The 22,029-nt window shown below is 35.0% G+C and overlaps 1 protein-coding gene across 1 annotated transcript in view; it reads left to right on the top strand.

Moving 5' to 3' along the window:
• The window catches only part of LOC145266341 (sperm axonemal maintenance protein CFAP97D1-like), an 80,322-nt gene extending 60,477 nt beyond the window's left edge, over positions 1–19,845 (top strand). Inside the window, exon 5 of the mRNA XM_080121932.1 lies at positions 19,160–19,845. Within this exon, the coding sequence (XP_079978058.1) occupies positions 19,160–19,471 (312 nt within the window). The 3' untranslated portion in view covers positions 19,472–19,845. The remainder of the gene's footprint in view (positions 1–19,159) is intronic.
• Positions 19,846–22,029: the final 2,184 nt, after the last annotated feature.

Raw genomic sequence — 22,029 nt, 5'->3', positions numbered from 1 at the left:
GTATTTTCAACATACCTTCTGCTTCTTCGATGTTGGTCCATCTGGAATCTCTCGTCTTGGAGGGGAGACCTGGTACCTGTTTTGGACGAAGATTCAATCACTCCAAGACAAGGAATTGATTTTATAGTTTATTTCACTTTCCCAGATGTCTCGCAGAAGATGGAAAGTGAATCCGGCCTGTGTGGTTTCTTCTTCTAGGTCTTATTTCTACACACGTCCGCGTCACCCCCCCCCACCCACCAGTGAAGGGGAGGAGATAACTGTGAAGCCGTCCGTCGCGTTCTACGCCCAAACCAAATATCAACAATTCAGCTAACCTGATAACGTGACTCACATGCAATCCGATCAGCTGATCTTGACTTCCGGTCAACGTGTCTAACTATATGATTTACACCCCCCCTCCCTCCCTCCCTCCCTCTCTCTCTCTCTCTCTCTCTCTCTCTCTCTCTTGATCCATTCTCTAACAATAAGAATTGCTCTCTCTATCTTTTCTTCGTCGCCTCTGTGAACCCCGCATGAAACACATCGATTCGGTACCGTTCCGCGATACAAATACGTCACAAACGCTTACCAATATATAACAGTTTTTGTATGGACTAATAAGCTAAAAGTCACGTTTTTATTTAGGTCTTCATGTGCTTTAAACAAACTTTACAACATAACATTAGCTACCTATATTTTCTTTATTGTTCTCTTTTTTTATTTATTTTTTTTCTTATTACATGTTCACCCCAAACAAGGCGCATTGCCACTTTGGTGTAGGGGACTACTATCAGGGGCAACAACTACTGGGGTACTATGTAGGGATTTGGACAGCAAGATGTCGGTTCACGTTGTAAAATATGGCGTGCACAAAGAAATTTAATAAACTCTTTTAAGACATAATTTTTCAATTACTTGGTTTAGAAATTATATTTTTGTTATGACAAAATAAACAAGTAACGCTACGATTTTTATTAGCAAAGTGCGAACAGATTACTGTGTCATCGGTCTTCCGTAGAACAAATTATTCACGTTCGATTTCTAAATATACTTTGTAATTATTCACTATTCCAAAACGGCATCGATAAAAAAAAAAAGGTTTTACTAACACTTAGATTGTTTTTAATCACAATAAGTTTTAAGAGGAAATCTTCCACATTTTTTCACGAACCTTGAAAATTTCCAATCATTAAAAAACTGAAATAATTTCGGATATCGTTTGAAATTACACTGGTAAATAATAATTTTTTTTTTTTTAATTTCGTAAGACTTAAATAATTTTAATATATTTCCGAACTTCTTTTTTTCCGAAAAATCGATAAAAATCGGCAAAATTAAATATATTTTATTTCATTATTCCAGTATGTAAGAAAAAAATAAACTAAGATTTGAATCCGAGGTGGATTTAAATCTTAGTTTTTGATTATCTATCTATCTATCTATCTATCTATCTATCTATCTATCTCACTCCTTCAAACATCCTTCTTTTTCCTTTTACATATTTCTTGTACTTTTACTCCCCCCCAAAAAATTCTGATAAGATCACGTTAGGAAGGAGGAGGGGGGAATTATTAGAGTGTTTTGTATACTATTTTATTCCAGTTTATATAAAGTTCAGCCTTTTTAAAAAGTCTGTAAAAAACGAACAAAATTGCTGAATTATCTGATTTTTGAGAGAATATTAAAAATCGCGTTGTTTTTCATTTTTTGCATCTAAATATATAGAAATAACAGAACTGTATGACTATATATATATACATATATATATATATATATATATGCATATATATATACATATATATATACATATATATATACATATATATATATACATATATATACATATATATACATATATATATACACATATATATATATACATATATATACATATATATACATATATATATATATATACATATATATACATATATATATACATATATATAGAAATATATATATACATATATATACATATATATACATATATATACATATATATATACATATATGTATATATATACATACATATATATATATATATATATATATATATATATATATATATAGTAATTTATAAAATATATATGGCGATTAAGCTACACTGAATATTCCGCGTTTCATCCACTCTATGACTCTTCAGGCTTATGCGACTAAGCCTGAAGAGTCCTAGAGTGGATGAAACACAGAATATTCAGTGTAGCTTAATCGACATATATATTTTATAACTTACTAACTAGCTCTACCTACGTATTGAGCACTTTTGAAGTAAATACTTAAAGTTTACGCATAAATCTATACTTTCGTATATTAATTTTATGTGAGTAAATTAAGTAGTTATATATATATATATATATATATATATATATATATATATATATATATATATAGTCATTCACATACAGTACTGTTACGCTGTTTCACAGCTCATCAGTGCGGCTAGACAAGCAGCTACCACAAGCCAGGATCGAAACCCGATCGCCCAAACGACAGTCAGAGCTTCTAACCGTTGCACTACGCGGCTGTTGCTATGCGGGCAGTGAATTAACAATGTTTTGACATTGTCCAAATACCTAAGCTCAATTTGTTTACACAAAGAGCATCTTCATACGCTAATGGTAATTTGTATACCACTTCCCAATATGCTCAACATATATAACGTATTCTATATCTAGAATTAGGTTATATAAAGGATTACGATGTGTGTTTGTATATATATATATATATATATATATATATATATATATATATATATATACAGTGATGATCATATTTATTCGCACGGTAAAATAAAAGTTAAATTTTGTCTAATAAATTCTAAAAAAAGGCCACGTTATGAGTTTAGAGGGTAGAGGGAGAAAAAGCATTCTTTCCCCAAGAGATGAACGGAAAATTGTTCGACAAGTAAAACAAAACCCAAGGATCTCTGTTGGGGAGATTGTTGATGAACAGAGCACCTCTGGAGTGAATGTATCTCGACATACAGTTGGTAGAGTTTTGAAGAGAGCTGGTTTAAAAGCATGTCGTCCGAGAAAGACTCCCTTATTGAAGCCTATGCACCTGAAAGCAAGGCTAGCCTTTGCAAAACGTCATATTGATAAAGATGTTGCATTCTGGAAACGTGTTCTATGGACTGACGAAATGAAAATAGAGTTATTTGGCCATAATAAAGTGTCTTATATTTACAGAAAATCTGGCGAAGCTTTCCTGCCTAAGAACACCATACCCACAGTGAAGCACGGTGGAGGCAGTTTGATGTTTTGGGGATCCTTTGCTGCCTCTGGACCAGGGCGACTTGTTAAGGTCACAGGTAGCATAAAAAAGGAAGATTATGTTAAAATATTGGATGAAAACCTGAAAGACTCTGCTAAAGAGCTCTCACTTGGTCGTCGTTGGTGATTCATGCAAGATAATGACCCAAAGCATTCGGCTAAACTGACTAAGAAATGGCTTGAGGACAATCATATTAATGTTTTGGAGTGGGCATCACAAAGCCCAGACCTTAATCCAATTGAAAATTTATGGAGAACATTAAAATTGAGGGTAATGCAAAGGAAGCCTAAGAATCTTATTCAATTGGAGGATTATTGTCAGGAAGAGTGGGCTAAAATTACTACTGAAGAGTGCAACAACTTGGTTGTAAACTATGAAAAGCGACTGAGGAAAGTAATAAAGGCCAAAGGCTATACAATTGATTATTAAATAAATCGTGCCAATAATTTTGAACAAGGGTTTTTTGCAATTATGTTTGTTGTTCCTTTGTTATTTATTTTTTCTAAAATCCGATTGCTGCATCGGAAAGGCCAGTTAAAAATACATAATATACTTTGTTATTTTCTTTAATTTAATCCCTTTTTTAGAATTTATTAGACAAAATTTAACTTTTATTTTACCGTGCCAATAAATATGATCATCACTGTATATATATATATATATAAGATTTGAAAATATGTATCGCAATTAAGCCACACAGAATTTTCAGCGTTTCATCCTCGTGAAGATTCGAATCCTCACAAGCATGAAGCGCAAAAAATTCTGCGTAGCTTAATTGCCAGATATATTTTCAAAACTTACTACCTAGCTCTACTTACGTATCGAGCACTGTCGAAGGAAGTACTGAAAATATTAACGTAGAATTTTATGTAGATACATAAAATAAGAATTATAATATATATAATTATACATTTGTACCTACAGCCATTAGTGGCTCATTCTTACGCAATTAGCGGCGTAGGTAACAATTCCTGCCGGACATGAGATTCGAACCCATTCACAAAGCTACCCTTGACTCTGCAGGCTAGTATTTTACCTCCAAGTTTCCGGCAATGAACTCAAAAAACTCAATCAGAAATCAGATTGCTGCATTTGTGTTAAAGTTGACTGCTTTTTCATAATTCACTAAAGAGGGAGCAACTTTAATTTTTTAACGGTGTTTTATAACTATATATTTTTAAATAGGAACAATTTATATATCTCTTTCTATATACATACATGTATAAAACTGACCTTGTCCGTCTGTCTGTCTGTCTGTCTGTCTGTCTGTCTGTCTGTTTGTCTTTCTGTCTGTCTAAGGAACGGTCTCTATCAAAGCAATATGTCAATTTGTGGTCTACATACTTGAAACTTGATATATGGAGAATTCGGATCTGCGGACCGAATTCGATTTGGTTTTTAGCTGGAAAAATGGCTGATAAGGAGTCAAAATCGGTTAAATAAAAACTTGGCAGGGGTAAGTCGACTTAAAGTGCTTCTCCACGCATGCGTAAATATACGTTTATATCTTAATGTCGGTTAACTTTTGAAAGTTTTGATATCCATCTGTTGGTGATTCAGATGGTAGCGAAGAACGCTGGAGCTCTGGATGTTTTGATTTCGATTCTAGATTTTAATGTTGAAATCACTATTATATATTGGGTACAATATAATAATCAATAGAGGATTTGCTCTATAATAATAAATATGAAATCTGCATGAATTAAAGTATTGTATTTAAGCGTATTTTACAACTGGACAAAGCTGAGTAGCCTACTAGTATATATACCGCGTGTCCCCAAAAAATCTGACGGATTTGAAATTTAAATTCAACTGAAAGTACCTCTCTACGATAAATATCGACTCCTTGATGCTGATGGTGACTTCAGTAGGGTTAATATAGATGCAGATATTAAAATGCAATGTAAACAGGAACCTCACTGCCCAACTCCTTACATAGTATTTAAAATAGTTCCCTATAGATATGATCATGAATTGTAGTTCCTAAGGCCCAAGCCGTTTAAGAGTCCATAGGGAACGAACTCACACACACACACACACACACACACACACACACACACACACACTTCCTGTCATATGATAGTATATATATATGTGTGTGTGTGTGTGTGTGTGTGTGTGTGTGTGTGTGTGTGTACATATATATATGTGTGTGTGTGTATGTGTGTACATACATATATATATATATATATATATATATATATATATATATATATATATATATATACCGGGTGTCCCAAAAGAAGCTGACGGATTTGAAATTTAAATTCAACTGAAAGTACCTCTCTACGATAAATATCGACTCCTTGATGGTGTAACGACTCATGGTGACTTTAGTAGGGTTAATCTAGATGCTCTGAAATCTTTTTTCGCTAGTTTGTATGCTTTCATTGTTTAATCTTATATTTGATGAATTCAGCTTCTTTTGGGACACCATATATATATATATATATATATATATATATATATATATATATATATATATATATATATATATATATATAGTAATTTATAAAATATATATGGTGATTAAGCTACACTGAATATTCCGCGTTTCATCCATTCTAGGACTCTTCAGGCTTATATGCATAAGCCTGAAGATTCCTAGAGTGGATGAAACACAGAATATTCAGTGTAGCTTAATCACCATATATATTTTATAAATTACTAACTAGCTCTACCTACGTATTGAGCACTTTTGAAGTAAATACTTAAAGTTTACGCATAAATCTATACTTTCGTATATTAATTTTATGTGAGTAAATTAAGTAGTTATATATATATATATATATATATATATATATATATATATATATATATATATATATATATGTATATATAGTTGAAAAAGTGTCGCCAAGTAAAAGCATCTTACAATGAAAAATATAGAATAAACAGATAAACTGCTTTAGAACACGCTTCTAGATGCGAAAAAGATTTTTATTAATTTATTTATTTATTTATTTCTGATTAATTCCGGATTTAAAAATCCCTCATCAGAGAAAAGTTCTTAAGTTTTATTTTAAAAAAGCCCAACAAAACTCTTTTTTCTGTGCAGGACAGCAGGGATTCTTTAAATGCGAAATTAATTAGAAATAAAAAGAAGAAATTATTATGATTTTATTTCGAAGTCATCAGCACTACTTTCTCCATTATCTTCTGTTGCCGTCCTCGAATTGTGACAATGTAGCCCCCACCCCCGGTCACATACGACACGACTTCTTATTGATTTCACTATCGTCTTATCTTCGTTTTTTCCTTTTTTTTTTTTCTTTTTGAACTTGAAAGCCGTCGTTGTCATCCCAACGGGACACGCACTATTTGACAAAAGAGTGGATTCATCCGCCTTTCTAGCTCTCTTCGTTCCAAGACCGTCTTTTTGTATGAAGTCGGCCGGCCTCTTTAGCACGAGTGTAATGAAATAGTGCGTTCTTATATATATATATATATATATATATATATATATATATATATATATATATATATATATATATATATATATATGATTGCAACGTCTTATCAAACGAGCGCCACTCCCTCAGACACTTAAAGTCCATAAGCCCAAAAATGATTTCCATCGCCACAGGACCATTTTAATAGACAAATGCCTGAGGGAGTATCTATACACAGATGATGCTACAGAGTCTTAGCTTTGTACGACAGCTAAGTCTCTCTCTTGGTTCAAGATGTTGAGATCCAGCAACAAGCAAGAACAAGATAGCCAGCAACAAGTTAAACTGCAGACCAGCTTAGTGCAGGTACTGGTCTCCCGCTTTATGTTTTTTTTTAATCAGAGATTTGCTTCTCCTAGAAAGGTTGCCTTCACCACGGCTTACGGGAGCCCTTTCCACCCCAGCACACACATACACACACACAAACACACACGGTGCTAGTTGGCCGTTGACCCCGAAAAAGGGTTCATTCACCCTTTGAAAGGTCTTGTTTTTAATCCTTCAGGGAGACTAGCCGCCCCCCTCACCAAACAAGTCTGGTGAGGGGACTAGTTTAGTCGCCGGTGACCCGACCATGAGGCAGGTAGTACTGGGTTACATGGTACCAGTAGCATATGACATGACCTGACTATAATATATAAATAATAATAATAATATATAAATATGATATATATATATATATATATATATATATATATATATATATATATATATATATATATATATATATATATATATAAAACAAAGGTCCATATAATATTTCAGCCAGATCGGCTCGGTAGTTTCCAAGAAAAAATGGAACAGACAGACCAACAGACAGACAGCCTTTATTATTCTTGATATTCATAAACGACCTCGCTGCTAAAATTGTCTCTGATAATGGTTAGATTCATTGATAACATCACGCTCTATAACAGACTCGAGGGGAATATGAATGACCACGTATCTAAGAAAATTACGAAAGCTTTAGAGGAAAACCTTCAGTCTATAGTCGAACGGGGTCGGAACATCCGATGCTGTCAAGACTAAACTTATTTCCTTTAATAATTACAAGAAACCTTCTCAACCACTGATTGCTAATGATACACTGCCTGAAAGTATTTTCCTCAAGCTCCTAGGCTTAACATTCACAGGCAACATGAATTGGAACAAAATCAAGTGAGTGCACAGTGAACGAGGCATAACCCCCCCCCCCACTCTCATTTAGCCCCAAAAGTCCCCAGGGGGGCGTCAAATCCTGGTAAAAATCAACAAACGGTGCAGTGTTAGGCCTTAACATATATAAAATTGAGTTCTACACTATGCAAAAAAAGAAATGACTAAGTCCATCATTTACCTTCCCCTCCATTTAGCCCCAAAAGTCCCCAAGGCCTTAACATATTTAAATTTGAGTTCAGCACCATGCAAAACTGCTAAATAGACGTACACAGAAAATTTTGGACAAATATGTTAAAAAAGTCCCCAAAATGGAGTGTTTTTATTAGCCCTAAAATAGCCCCTGGGGCACACCCAAAAGTTATCGCGAAGTATAGATAAACAAAATCATACAGAAATCAGTTACAACTTTTCAGAAAGTTTTATAAAAATCCAAGGCATCAATTTTTTTTTAATAAGCACAAAAGTGTCAATTTTAGCCATTTTAACCCGAAAGGCACCCCGGGGGAGAAGGGGGGGGTCGGAGTTTTCGCGGAAAATCCGTTCTGTTACTTTTTTACTCATATCATGTTTAATGTTTGTGCAAAATTTAAAAAAAAATTCCAAGGTGTAGTTATTGAGAAAAGTGTGGACAGACGAACGGAAAACGGACGAATAGACAAGGGTGAATTTACAGGTCCACCCTCCTTTTGTCGGAGTAATTGTCATGGCTGCTCAAGGAAGTGGGCTCTCTCTACCGTGCTAGAAGTTTACTCACATCTGAGAGTGTCCTGTACCTCTACAGGCCACTATTCGCCCATGCACGGAGTATTGTTGCCACATCTTGACTGCTGCATCCGCCATTAGTCTCTTGCTTTTAGACAGGATTCAAAAATAGCCGCGCACCTAATAGGTCTTGCACTATCAACTAAACTCCAGCCTTTGCCCCATCACCGAAGTGTGGCCATCCCTGCGCCTGTTTTACAAGTATTTTAATGGACAGTGCTCCGATGAACTCAAAACACTTGTACCCCTTCGACGTAAATACCCCCGACAAACCCGTCAAGCAACAAAATCCCACCCCCACATTGTTGAGACCGTTAGATGCCGTAAAGCCTTCTACTCAAATAGCTTCTTCCCTCGAACTGCTAAACTTTGGAATTCCCTCCAGGGTCCCTGTTTCCCTGACTGTACTGACATGCAGAAGTTCAAGTGTAATATAAATAGACATCTTGCTGTCTAACTTACTACATAGTATCCTTGCAAGTCTGGTCATAAATAGTAGCCCTTCTTTACAGACTTAGTTTGGGGTGAAATGTCAGTTTGTGTGTGTGTGTGTGTGTGTGTGTGTGTATGTGTGAGAGAGAGAGAGAGAGAGAGAGAGAGAGTTCCTTGAAGGTTCCGAAACGGCTGAGCCTATATTTTGCAAATTTCACTCTTAAGATAATTTGTCCTTGGTCAATGGAGGGGAAACCCTCTATGCTGAGACAATTATTATTTTGGGCCCCCTACTAGAGTGCCGCTTTTGCCATTTTTGGCTTTTTGCCCCCCCCCCCATTAAAAACGACCTTGTGTCACATTTTGCTTTTGTGGGGAAGCAAATAAATACTAATAGTAGAGTTATGGAAGTAATAGTTTCAGATCTCAGACAGATCTCAAAATCTCCATTAGTAATAGATTTGTTTTTTTCTATGTCCCCCAACACCCTCTGTCTCGTAGCCACCCCCGCAAATCTTGTCGTAGCATGACTCCTTATTGATGTCATTATTGTCTTATCTTCTAAGTTTGCTTTTCTAACTTGAAAGCCGTCGTTGTCATCGCAACGGGACTCGCACTATTTGACAAAAGAGTGGATTCATCCGCCTTTCTGGCTATCGTCGTCACAAGGCCGTCTTTCGTGCAGAGTCGACCGGTCTCTTTAGCACGAGCGAAATGAAACAGTACGTTCTATGCGAATACAAATGTCCTGCCTACCGTTTGAATATATCTAAATAAATAAAACAATTCAATATATAATAGGTACGTTCAAATTGATTAGCCAATGCTCGAGATGTATAAACTTTTTGGGGTTTGTTTTACAATACGCATAGATTCGAAAAAGTTGTAAAAAAAAAACAAAAAACCAATATAAAACAAATAAATGTTATCAAAGGCAAGATAAGTTACTTTCTACCTAACTGGATAAGTTTGTTTTTTTTTTTTTTTTTTTTTGGTGTTTTTATTTTATGTAAAATGTTTATTCGATTTGAAAATCAGAGTGTTTATCGATATATTTGAAAAAAGACAAATGGCGGCGAGGTCTCTGTTGAATATATTAAGTTTGAGAAAATGATTTCAAACTAAAAAATTATACAAAATACTGTTAGAAACTCACTCAATATATGTCAGTCTATGTTACGGTAATATATATTTTTTAAATTTTGTAAATTGTACTCCGAAACTGGAATGACTCAGGGTTTAAGACTAAGGATGTTTATAATTTGAGTGCAGTACATCATGACACTGAGGGTCGCGGGGATGACCTCCCGGGGCATGAGAACGTTTGCAGATCCATAGGTGCATTCGCGGGAGGGAAAACCTCCCCTGAGGTAACGTAATTGGATACGATTGGTCCAGGGAACAACCCTGGTTTCACCCTTTCTCTGAGAACGGGGGCGCGGAATCGAACCCGTCAGTTGGAGCCAGAGTTGAGACAGAACAGCTTGTCGGGAATCGCCCCCACGCCCCCCCCCCCTCTCTTCCCGCATCAACCTCACCACCATAGCAAAGAAAGGAGAGAAATCTATTTATCGACTCATTGGAGTCTGTCAATCAACATTGAACTGTAGACAATTATACATAATTCTATATTTGTATATGTTTTTTTTTAAATTTTTTCAGTAGAATAGAACACCGAGTTGTTTTTCTTTTGTGTGCATGAAATTACTTTTCTTCCAGCGCAACAGATCGCTGAGGCGGCGGCTTATCAACCAAATCGGTCAACGGGGTCTTGCCACATGAAGAAGTAACATTTAGTCGCTGACAACCGGGAAAACAACTCTTACGTGACCAGGGATCCCTGGACAAGGGAACCTATCACATTTGGTCTCCTGCGACCAGGTAAACTGGCACACGTCAACCAACCAGAGCATCTATTATCTCTCACATTACCATGTTTACATAAGGGGTAACGGGAGACGTCAAAAAAAAAATTATCAAGGGAGATAAATACTAAGTAATCTATTCTACGCTAAAACGAACAAATTGAAATATTTCTTTCTACAGAATAAAAAATTAGAATTATATAAATAGACATAAAAATTAAAATTATATAACTAGGCATAAAAATTAGAATTATATAACTAGGCATAAAAATTAGAATTATATAACTAGGCATAAAAATTAGAATTATATAAATAGACATATAAATTAGAATTATATAAACTGGGAGTTGTTGAAGATTTTTATCTCAAAGAAGAAAACATTTTTATTCTAGATTATTGTATCGTCTGCATAGATGTCGATTAATCATCGTAGAATATGATTTGGGAGACCATCAATGAAGCTCATAAAGTGAGATGGATCCTTGAAGTACGCCAGCGTTAATACGGCGAGCTTCAGATTTCAATCCATCAACGAGTGTTGTATTGCGGGGTGTCTGTAGAACCCAAACTGTGTGTGTGTGTGTATATATATATATATATATATATATATATATATATATATATATATATATATATATATATACAGTTTGGGTTCTACAGACAATACAGTTTGGGTTCTACAGACACCCCGCAATACAACACTCGTTGATGGATAGAAATCTGAAGCTCGCCGTATTGATACTATGTGTCAGGTCATGTCATATGCTACTGGTACCATGTAACCCAGTACTACCTGCCTCATGGTCGGGTCACCGGCGACTAAACTGGTTCCCCCACCAGACTTGTTTGGTGAGGAGGGCGGCTAGTCTCCCTGAAGGATTAAAAACAAGACCTTCCAAAGGGCGAATGAACTCTTTTTTCTGGGTCAACGGCCAACTAGCACCGTGTATATTTGTGTGTGTGAATATGTGTATTGGGGTGGAGAGGGCTCCCGTAAGCCGTGGTGAAGGTAACCTTTCTAGGAGAAGCAAATCTCTGATTTAAAAAACCATAAAGCGGAAGACCAGTACCTACATTAAGCTGGTCTGCAGTTTAATTTGTTGCTGGCTATCTTGCTCTTGCTTGTTGCTGGATCTCAACATTTTGAACCGAGAGAGAGAGACTTAGCTGTCATACAAAGCTAAGGCTCTGTAACATCATCTTTGTATAGATACTCCCTCAGGTATTTGGGCTCATGGATTTTAAATGTCTGAGGGAGTGGCACTCGTCTGACAAGACGTTTCAATCATTATATATATATATATATATATATATATATATTTAGCAAAACTGGTAATTAGTAAAAACCTGAAGAAGGTGCTCAATGCTATTGCAGAGCAAATATATATTTTTATTTTATATATATATATATATATATATATATATATATATAGATATATAATTTTATTGCCGTTTTATCTTTTTAGTTACACATGTTTCGGTTACCGAATCGTATCAGTGATCCAGCAACTTCGTCAGACTTGAATAGAAGTCTTCTGTTCAAGTCTGACGAAGTTGCTGGATCGCTGATACAATTCAGTAACAGAAACAAGTTTTGACAAGCTTCTTGGCTTGACCATTACTCCTGATCTTAAATGGAACACGTACATCAAATCTGTTGCCAATGCCGCTGGAAAAATAGTGGGATCTTTCTATCGATCCGGTAGATATCTCACTGCTGATGCTATTCTCTATCTATATAAGAGCCAGGTACATCCAAGGATGGAATACTGTTGCCACATCTAGGCAGGAGCTACTAGAAAGGACTTGCCCTGCCTTGATAGAGTTCAAAATAGACTTCGTAGCCTCGTAGGAGATCTCCTTTTTTCTTCCCTGCAACCTCTATCTCACAGAAGAGATGTTGCGAGTTTGTCTCTGATGTATCGTTATTTTCATGGAAAGTGTTCGACTGAGCTTCAATCTATGGTCCCCCCTCACCAAACTTTCACAAGAAACACTCGTCTAGCTGTAAACACTATCAATAATTCCCCCCACTCTTTATTTGTGCCTAAACCTAAACGTAGATTCCATGAACAAAGCTTCTTTCTTAGAACTGCACGCCTGTGGAATTTACTTCCGTTTTCCTGCTTTCCGGCTGACTACAATATGGTTGTGTTCAAGTCTAAAGTAAATAAGTTCTTGATGAGCCGTTCCATATAAGTTATCAAATTTACCAAATTTTCATTACTAATGATTACTATATTGTCCAATTTCTACTGTACACTCTTTAACCCTTATCCTTGAGTGGCCTCTATGCCTTGATAATGTGGTGATGCCTATGTAAAAAAGAAACAAAAAAACCAGAAACATGTGTAACTAAACAGATAAAACGGTAATAAAATATATATATATATCTTGTTTTATTTTACTTCGTTGGAAGTTCTCAGAAATCAAGGGGCCCATTACCTGAAGTCTATATGAGATGCATAGATATTCGAATGTTCCATTTAAGTTCTTTATCTCTCAAACACTGAGTTAGTAAAGAAATTGAGAACATTTTCATACGTTGTAGTATATCTTTTATTTTGGTCTCTTGGTCTTACTGGATTCCAGGACAAGAATTTATCTAGTCTGGTGGAGTATCCAGCTTTGTGCTATTACTTGAGGTAACATCACTTGGAGAAGGTGCACCATTCCTCATAAAAGCTAATGTGGGTTAGCCATAGTGAGGAGATCTTTTTAATATTTGGTCAGAGTTTACTTCTATGGAAAAAGTATCCTCATGCCAAGTTGTTCTAACAACCCCCTGTACCACCTTAGACACTCGAGGATAGTGTCTAGTAGGCATTCAAGTTCTCTCCTGTATGTATATACGTGTGATCATGTAGTTGAGTTGTGTCGTATAATGTTCATGTATGCGTATGTGCATAACAGGACACTAACAAATGAGGCAGCTCTTTTACAACATGACGAATAACATTGCCAATGGGGACACATGTAAAAGACACATACCTTTTACCATGCAAAGGGAGATAAATACCAACTAATCTATTATACACTAAACAGAACAAAAATTAGAAATATGATCGTTGGATTGAGTGGGTGTCTGTATAACTCAAACTGTGTATGGTGTGTACATATACATCCCTTTTTTTGTTTTAATTTTCTTATCACTTTATTTTTCCTGGGGCTGAAGCATCCCACCGAATGCCAAACATTCTCCCATTAGTTTAGTTACTCCAGCCGAGAGATCTTTTTAAGATTCTAACCGTCCCTTTAAGTGCTATTGTTTGTATTTATTTTGCACTTAGTTCACCGGATATATTCGCCAGATAGCTTTTGAAATTCTTTTCCATTAGCCCGGTTGCTCCTATAAAGACTAGCATGATTGATATCTTCTTAAGATTCTAGTTTCTTTTCATGTCGTACATAAGTCGTTGGTATTTTGTTATTTTCTCCCTCTCAGCTCTGTTAAGGCCAGCATCATTAGGGACGCTTACTTCAACTAGGGTTGCTACTTTCTCCCTTTTGTTCCATATCACTATGTCAGGCTTAACGGCCCCATTTTTTAGGTGTGTAGCTGTAGGAATCTGTAGGAATTTCACTATACGTATGACCATCTAGTAGCATTGTGGGTGTAACAGGATACTAACAAATGAGGCAGTTCTTTCACAATATGACTAATAACATTGTTGGTGGGGACACCTATAAAAGACACATACCTTTTGCTTTTTTTGACCAGTTGCAACATGTTGCTTGCTTTCAAAATTCCTTCTCCGAAAGTAAACATCAAGACGCGAATTATAGTTTCTTATACATAAGTCTTTTATTTCATCTGGAATTCCTTCGGAGTTGAACACGTTTATATTTGTTTACATTTCGCTAAAATTTACTTCCAGGGGCAGCATGCTCTCGTTCCATCAGCCATGACTGGGTAGAAGTCCTAAATAATTCGTAATTGTATTTTGAGTGACGCTGGCACTGAGAATTGAACCATTAACCTCTAGAAGTGTAACTTTTATGTCAAATACCCTGAATATGTTAATTGTTATTACTCTAGAAACAAGATCATCGTCAATAAATTGGGATATTACCGGGAATCTGCACAGAATTTCGAATGGAACCCTTCATCGAATCCACCGGGATAGCATGCTCGCGTTCCATCAACCAGGGACCTGTGATATAGTGGATAAAGTACTCTGTAAAATTCAGTTGTAAGTTACACTCTTCTGGATGTTGAAGGTTCAAGCCTTAGTGCAGATGATAATCAAAATACAATTCTTCTACACAGTCATTGCTGCTGGAACGAGAACATGCTACCTCCATGGATTAAATAAAGTATTCCGTTCAAAATTCTGTGCAGAATCCCAAGTTTGACAAAGATTTCAGAAGTTCAACAGGATATACCTGGAGAAGGTCGAAGGTTACATCGGTCAAAACGTTGTAAAAATAACACTCAAGATAAGAACAGTAATCTAAAGAATCGAAAAAAAATGTCTAATTCACATTTATTTGATGCTATGGTGATAAAAAGATAAACTAGATGAATGCCCGTCCCAGGGTTAAATTAATTCCGTGGACAAAACAGTTTTACCTTACTTTTATGAAGATTAAAATTAAGATATAATCATAACAAAATATTATCATTATTATTATTATCATTATTATTATTATTATTCTTTTTCTTCTTCTTCTTCTTCTTATTATTATTATTATTACTACTACCTACCTTGGCCTTCGGGACAAGATCAAAGTGTAGTATCTGTTCTTCAGATGCTGCACTTCTATTTCTTGTTCTCTTTCGGTGGAGGAGAAATCCTTCACGACTGAGACAATTTTTATTTTTGTACCTTTTCTCCACGTTAAAAAACGACCCTGGTGTCTAACTCTGTCCCGTGGGGAGGCATAGTAAATAGATACTACTACTACTCGGAACATCAGCTGTTGATCTCTCGGAGCGGAAACTATATTTCTTTTCACTGAATAGGTTGACAATTTTCTATTCTGAAGCAACTTACTCAACTATTCTCGATTTTCAAGCAACTTACTCATGAAGCGCAGACGACTAGATAGTCTGTACTGTGATGTAGAAGATCGATCCCCCCGTATTTTTAAATATTGGGAAGACTGTCGAGGCTTTCCACTGTTAAAATCTATATTACAAACTTTTCCCGGTCATAAAATACTGTTAGATAATGGGGTACCATATCACTATACAAAAATATGTACTTGTGACGGAGTGTTCACCTGAATGTGTATACGTCTCACTAAATGTTTATAGTGGTTCTTCACTATTTGAACCCATATTTATTATGTTGCTCGTGATGTGTATATATATTCGTTTAAATCATATATAGGTGCCCTAGATGAATGTCTGTTATGTTGTAGAGTAGACAGGTTTTAATACAAAGACAATTCACAGTACCTTAATTTGGGGACTAACCTTTTTCTGTTGGATGGTTCATTTCTCGGATCCTCCAGACGGCTGCAACAAAGAAGTATCCTCTCGGAACGGATAACACAACTCAACGGTTACAAAATGTATGCATTTATTCCTTTGTTCCAGTCCAGTTGAGTCTCAGATCCTCAAAGGCTTACAAACGTTTTCTTCCTACCCCATCTCTTCGGTTGTGTGTGATTCCTGCACGTCCATCCGCCTCCAATCTCAAACCTCAGATCTAACTAACTCCCAAATCCTGATCAGCTGACTCATTACGTCATACGCTAAATCACATGCATGCGTAACTCATCAGCTGTCATTTCTAACCTAATGTTTATTCTATTTCTTTCAGCTAAAAATTCACAACTATAAACATGATTCTATTTTTAATAGTTTCTGAAAGAATGTTGATACTTGTTAAAATTCCTATCTAACTAAATTTGTTTGAGATCGTTTGAGATCCTCTATGGCAACCTAGTCTTAATTGCCATTATCTCTAAGTAAGTACGTATTTTTAAAAACTTAAAACTGTGCCATTATCTACAACCTTGACTAAAAACGTAGTAGTTAATATGAGTCTGACGATCTTATGATGTGCTCAGCGATTGTAAGTTTTGTCATAAGTGTTTTTTCTACAGAAATACTTCTTTAATGTTTTCCCCTAAGATTTTTTTATAATATCAAAGAATGCTATAATGTCTAGAGATATGTAAGTTTTCAGGTACCTCATATTTGTTCTCTTTTTCTTTGTTTTCACACTTGCTTTCCATTTCTTCTATCTTTTTGTATTATTATTATTATATGGGTTCCATATTTAAAAGAGATGACGCGGAGTTCATATTGAGGCACATATATCACAGGACTCATGTAATACAGACATAACGATAGTGATGATGATGGAGAGAAGACATTTATATTACAATTCTTTTAACATATTTTAGAGAGGAAGAGATACTTCACTATGGGGACATATAATACTTGGAAGGGTTTACACAAGAGTTCGTTATAATTGATGATAAACACGTTACCTTTTTCGTCCGTGATCAAGGATGAGACAAGAGAACAATTACAAATAATGATGACTTCTTTATTCATCTAATTGGCCGGTCGAATGACGTCAGCAATTCACCTGTATCTACATGATTAATCTTCTACCCTTTCGCTTCCAAGGGATTAACTGACCACTGACTGCCAACTGACTGACTCTCAACTCTCTCTGACTGACTCGCTAAAATCCGAACCCATGGAACTATATGGAGAATTGTCCTTTGTCTATGACATCAGAAGTGTGTTTTTCAAACGTGACTAATTTCCCATGGCTATGCATATCTTTGTCCATACACACTTCTGCAAACAAAAGAACCCTCTCCTAACTTATTATATTTTTAATTTTCATTGTTCATTCTTTTACGGACATATTTAATCTTCAGATTTCTAAAAGAATTAGCAATAGATTTCATTTCTAACATTCCATTTCTTAACTTTGCCTACGGGGTTCGATTCTAGGCTTATCCCAATCTCATTTATACTTATCTAATATTCTTTTTATTTACATGGGAAGGGGACAGCCCTTTTCATGTAACAAATATCAAAACATAATTCTTAACATAATAAATTAGATTTTTGGCGAAATCCTGACAATCGATGTATACAGCTCAGAGTGTTCTATATAACAATACGCTTAAATATGATAATTTAATTTGTCCAGATTTTGTATATACGAGACTCGTGATTTCAAAAGTAGAAAAAAATAAGTATTTAAGTGCCATCAGCTAGAATCAAAACCGAAAGCAAAATTGTAGCATTCAAAGCTGGTGACGTTACCACTGTACCAAAATGACACACATATGAACTGATTAAAAATTAAAAATAAACTAAGATGAATGTACAAAATGTATAACGATTTTTTTTTTATTTTGACCCATTAAAAACTTTTTAAACCAGCTAAAGACCCATAAAAGAACAGCCCATAAAAATCCAATCATTTGAGGCCCCTAGCGCCGCTTTGCGACTTCTAGTTTCAGAGGAGATAAAGTTTGAAAATATGGAGACAGACAGACACAGTGATTTTTATAAATTAGATTTACGCATGTAACGTGATAAAAACACGCTTGAAATGTGTCCACGTTAGGGTGAATAGACGTAATCAAAACAAGATGACGACCGAATTTGACCTGATGTTGTATTATTTCGACTAAGCACATAGTTTTGACACATTTCAAGCGAGCTTTTCTTAAGTTTACTCGATGGATTTCAAATCGAAAAGATTCTTCATTTAATAATACACGAGAAAAACAACATAAAAAAATTTTATTGTAACAAAATTCGAAAAATGAAATATTGAATTTCAAGTGAGAAACCTACTAAATTGTCATGTCTCAGTAATGAAAATATCCCAAAATTACGAAAAATGATAAAGCAGAAAATTAATTATTAATGAATACAGTTTTCAAAGACAGTTGGCGAAAATTAAGTTTTTTACTAAATTAACCAAAGATTTTCAGTTTTAAAAATAGATTTATATCCCTTTTGTTATAATTAGAACTCTCCGGTTTCTTTGTTTGCAAAACTCAATTTTTGCTAATTGTCTTCGAAAACTATTTTCATTCATAATTAATTTTCTGCCTAATCGTTTTTCGTAATTTTGAGATATGTTCATTACTGTGACATTTCAATTTTCGAATTTCAGTACAATAACGAAGAAGAACTCTTTTTTTTTTTTTCTCACTTTCTGCTCTAGACGTGATTTTTAATGTTTACTTGACATTGTTGATCTCCCAAGTATAACGTGTATTTTCGTTGTTTGTTTTTTGCAGAAAGGCGGTGGTAGCCAGAAACGAACGTCTAAGCAAAGCATGCGAAATACCCGAAGCAAAATATTGTCTACTTCCGGAAAAGATGATGACGAATATAGCCAGGTTTACGAGACGGATGACGAGGAAGACGCTGCTGGGACAGACACTAACCAGAAGTCACCCAAGTCAGAAGTGTCAAGGAAAGAAAACGAGAAACACAAAACCGTAGAAGGAAACGAAGAAAATATGGAGGCAGGGAAACCGGTGATAGAAAAGAACAACGAAGACAAAGAAAATACCGAAAAAGACGAAAAACAAGAACCGAAAGGCTAAGAGTACTTATCCAGAATGCCATACAATTTCCGACAACCTTGCGTCAGCATCTTCCGGCAGGTTTACGTAAGCAGCTGGATGATGTCGGATAGAAGAAGATTTATTACAAAATGCAGCGTCCCTCTTTCCCCCATGTTAAGAATGGCTTTCTTAGAAGCTGCTTGAGATTGGGTTGCATTCTGGATAAGTACCATGTTAAGAATTGCCCGAAGATCTACATAGTCTTAAATCCATATAAGTTATCAAATTTACCAAATTTTCATTACTAATGATTACTATATTGTCCAATTTCTACTGTACACTCTGTAACCCTTATCCTTGAGTGGCCTCTTGGCCTTGATAATGTGGTGATGCCTATGTAAAAAAAAAAAAAATGGGTAAGGTTAAAAAATACTTACTCAGACTGAATCGAATCACCACGAAAAAAAAATAGTTTGTCTCAAAGTTGATTTCAAAAAAGCGAAAACACTGAACTGGAACTGGATAACGAAAAGATTTTTTTTTTTTTTTTTTTTCAACAATTTCTTCAAAATATTTTAAATTATTTAAAAATAACGAAATAAAAAAATATGTATATATTTACAGTATTTTTAAAAAAATTATTTTATTCAAAATACAGAACTTATGTTACCGTGCGGAAATAATAACGATATTATTTAGAAACCCATTCTTAACATGGGGATGGAGAGGATGCTTAGTAACTATTCTGTACTTTCACCTAACAATTTAATAATAAAAAAAAAGATGTCGTAAAACTTGAGTTTCGATTATCTTTAAGGTTTGAGCACCAGCACCACAAGTTTTCTATGAATTTTATTGAACACTAATTTTTTTTACATCACAAGTAACTATTTCCTTACATTTTCCTGTTATTTTGTTTTGTCTAGCATAATTACTTTGGGTCTCAATCGACATAAGCATCCAATATTACTGTAACTATTTAATTCAATTAATATGGCTAAATTAATGGTTAGATTAATGGCTAAATAATATTATTATAATATAACCTAATTATTACTCTATTGCTTGGTCATTAAATTATTAATTGAACCAAATCTCTATATATATATATATATTTTTCAATTTTCACCCCAAACAAGGAACAGTGCCACTTTGAAGCAGGGGGCTACTATCGGGGACATAATTTGCTGGGGCATTATGAAGGAAGATGAGTAGAAAGATGTTTGTTCACATTACACTTGAACTTCTGCATATCAGTACAGTTGGGAAAGCAGAATCCCGGAAGGGAGTTCCAAAGTCTTGCAGTTCTGAGGAAGAAACTATTGGAGTAAAAGTCTTTCTTACACCTAGGGATCTCTACTGTGAAGGGGTGAGACTTAGTTGCTTGTCGGGGTTTTCGGGGGTAGTCACATAAAGGAGGTACAAGTGCTTGCGGTTCGTCAGAGCATTCACCATTAAAATACTTGTAGAACAGACAGAGGGCTGCAACATTTCGTTGATGGGACAGAGGCTGAAGCCTAGATGACAGTTCAGGACCTATCAGGTTGGCAACTCTCTTTTGAACCCTGTCCAGGAGTGAGAGACAAGCAGCAGATGCACCAGCCCAAATGTGACAACAGTACTCCATACATGGGCGAATGGTGGCCGTATAGAGGTACAGGATACTTTTAGGCGTAAGTAATTTTCTAGCACGGTAGAAAGAGCCCACCTTCTTTGCAGCAGCCTTGGCAATGCTCTCAATGTATATATTAATACGATAGCGTGTGTGTTATTTTGTGTCACACTTACATCTTTTTACATCTTCTGAGTGACTGCCGTTTAATTGTTATGACCTTTCATTTCTTGTAATAAATAATTTTACCAAGAATTCTTCATATGTTTTAGTTTCGGTTATAGCTGAAGGAACTAAAGATTTTTTGTTTTGATATATATATATATATATATATATACATATATACAGTTTTGGTTTCAGTTTTTATTCAAGTTGATGCACCTATAGGAACTCATACAAGGTTACCAATTATAGGAACGCACTGTGGATTCCTATAAAGGTAAATTTAACGAGATCGCTGATTAATAGAAGGGTGTCACCAGATCACATCCTCACGTACAAAAAAATAGATAACAAAAATCCTGGAAAATTACGACACTTGACAAAGAACTCAAAATTACTGTATTAATCTATATAATAATAAAACTCAAATGACCTTGTAACGATGTATGTAACCCACTTTCCGGTTTATGACATTCGGTTGCACATGCTCGCATGACCTGCGTACTGAAATATTAACGTTATTATTTCGAAATTATTATTTAACATGGGAAGCGTGGGGTTTAAAATAACTTAACGTAATACAGAAATGAACGATGTAAAAAAAAAAAAAAAAGCAGATATATCAAAATTTGAATTTAAGTATTATTTTATTATTTTATCTGTTCAGTGCACATTTACCTATAAGTATGGCCAACCACTTATAATTCAGTAACTGTAAATTTTTTTTTTTTCAAAAATAATCAATTATAATAAACAGAACGACTCATAGAAATCTATCTATATTCTTTTTTCATTTTAATATACTTTCATAGAAATGTTTCTG

This window comes from Euprymna scolopes, chromosome 41 (assembly GCF_053919585.1).
Source record: "Euprymna scolopes isolate OS-2025 chromosome 41, ASM5391958v1, whole genome shotgun sequence".
Classification (NCBI taxonomy): Eukaryota; Metazoa; Mollusca; class Cephalopoda; order Sepiida; family Sepiolidae; genus Euprymna; species Euprymna scolopes.
This window is presented reverse-complemented; position numbering and strand designations above follow the sequence as displayed.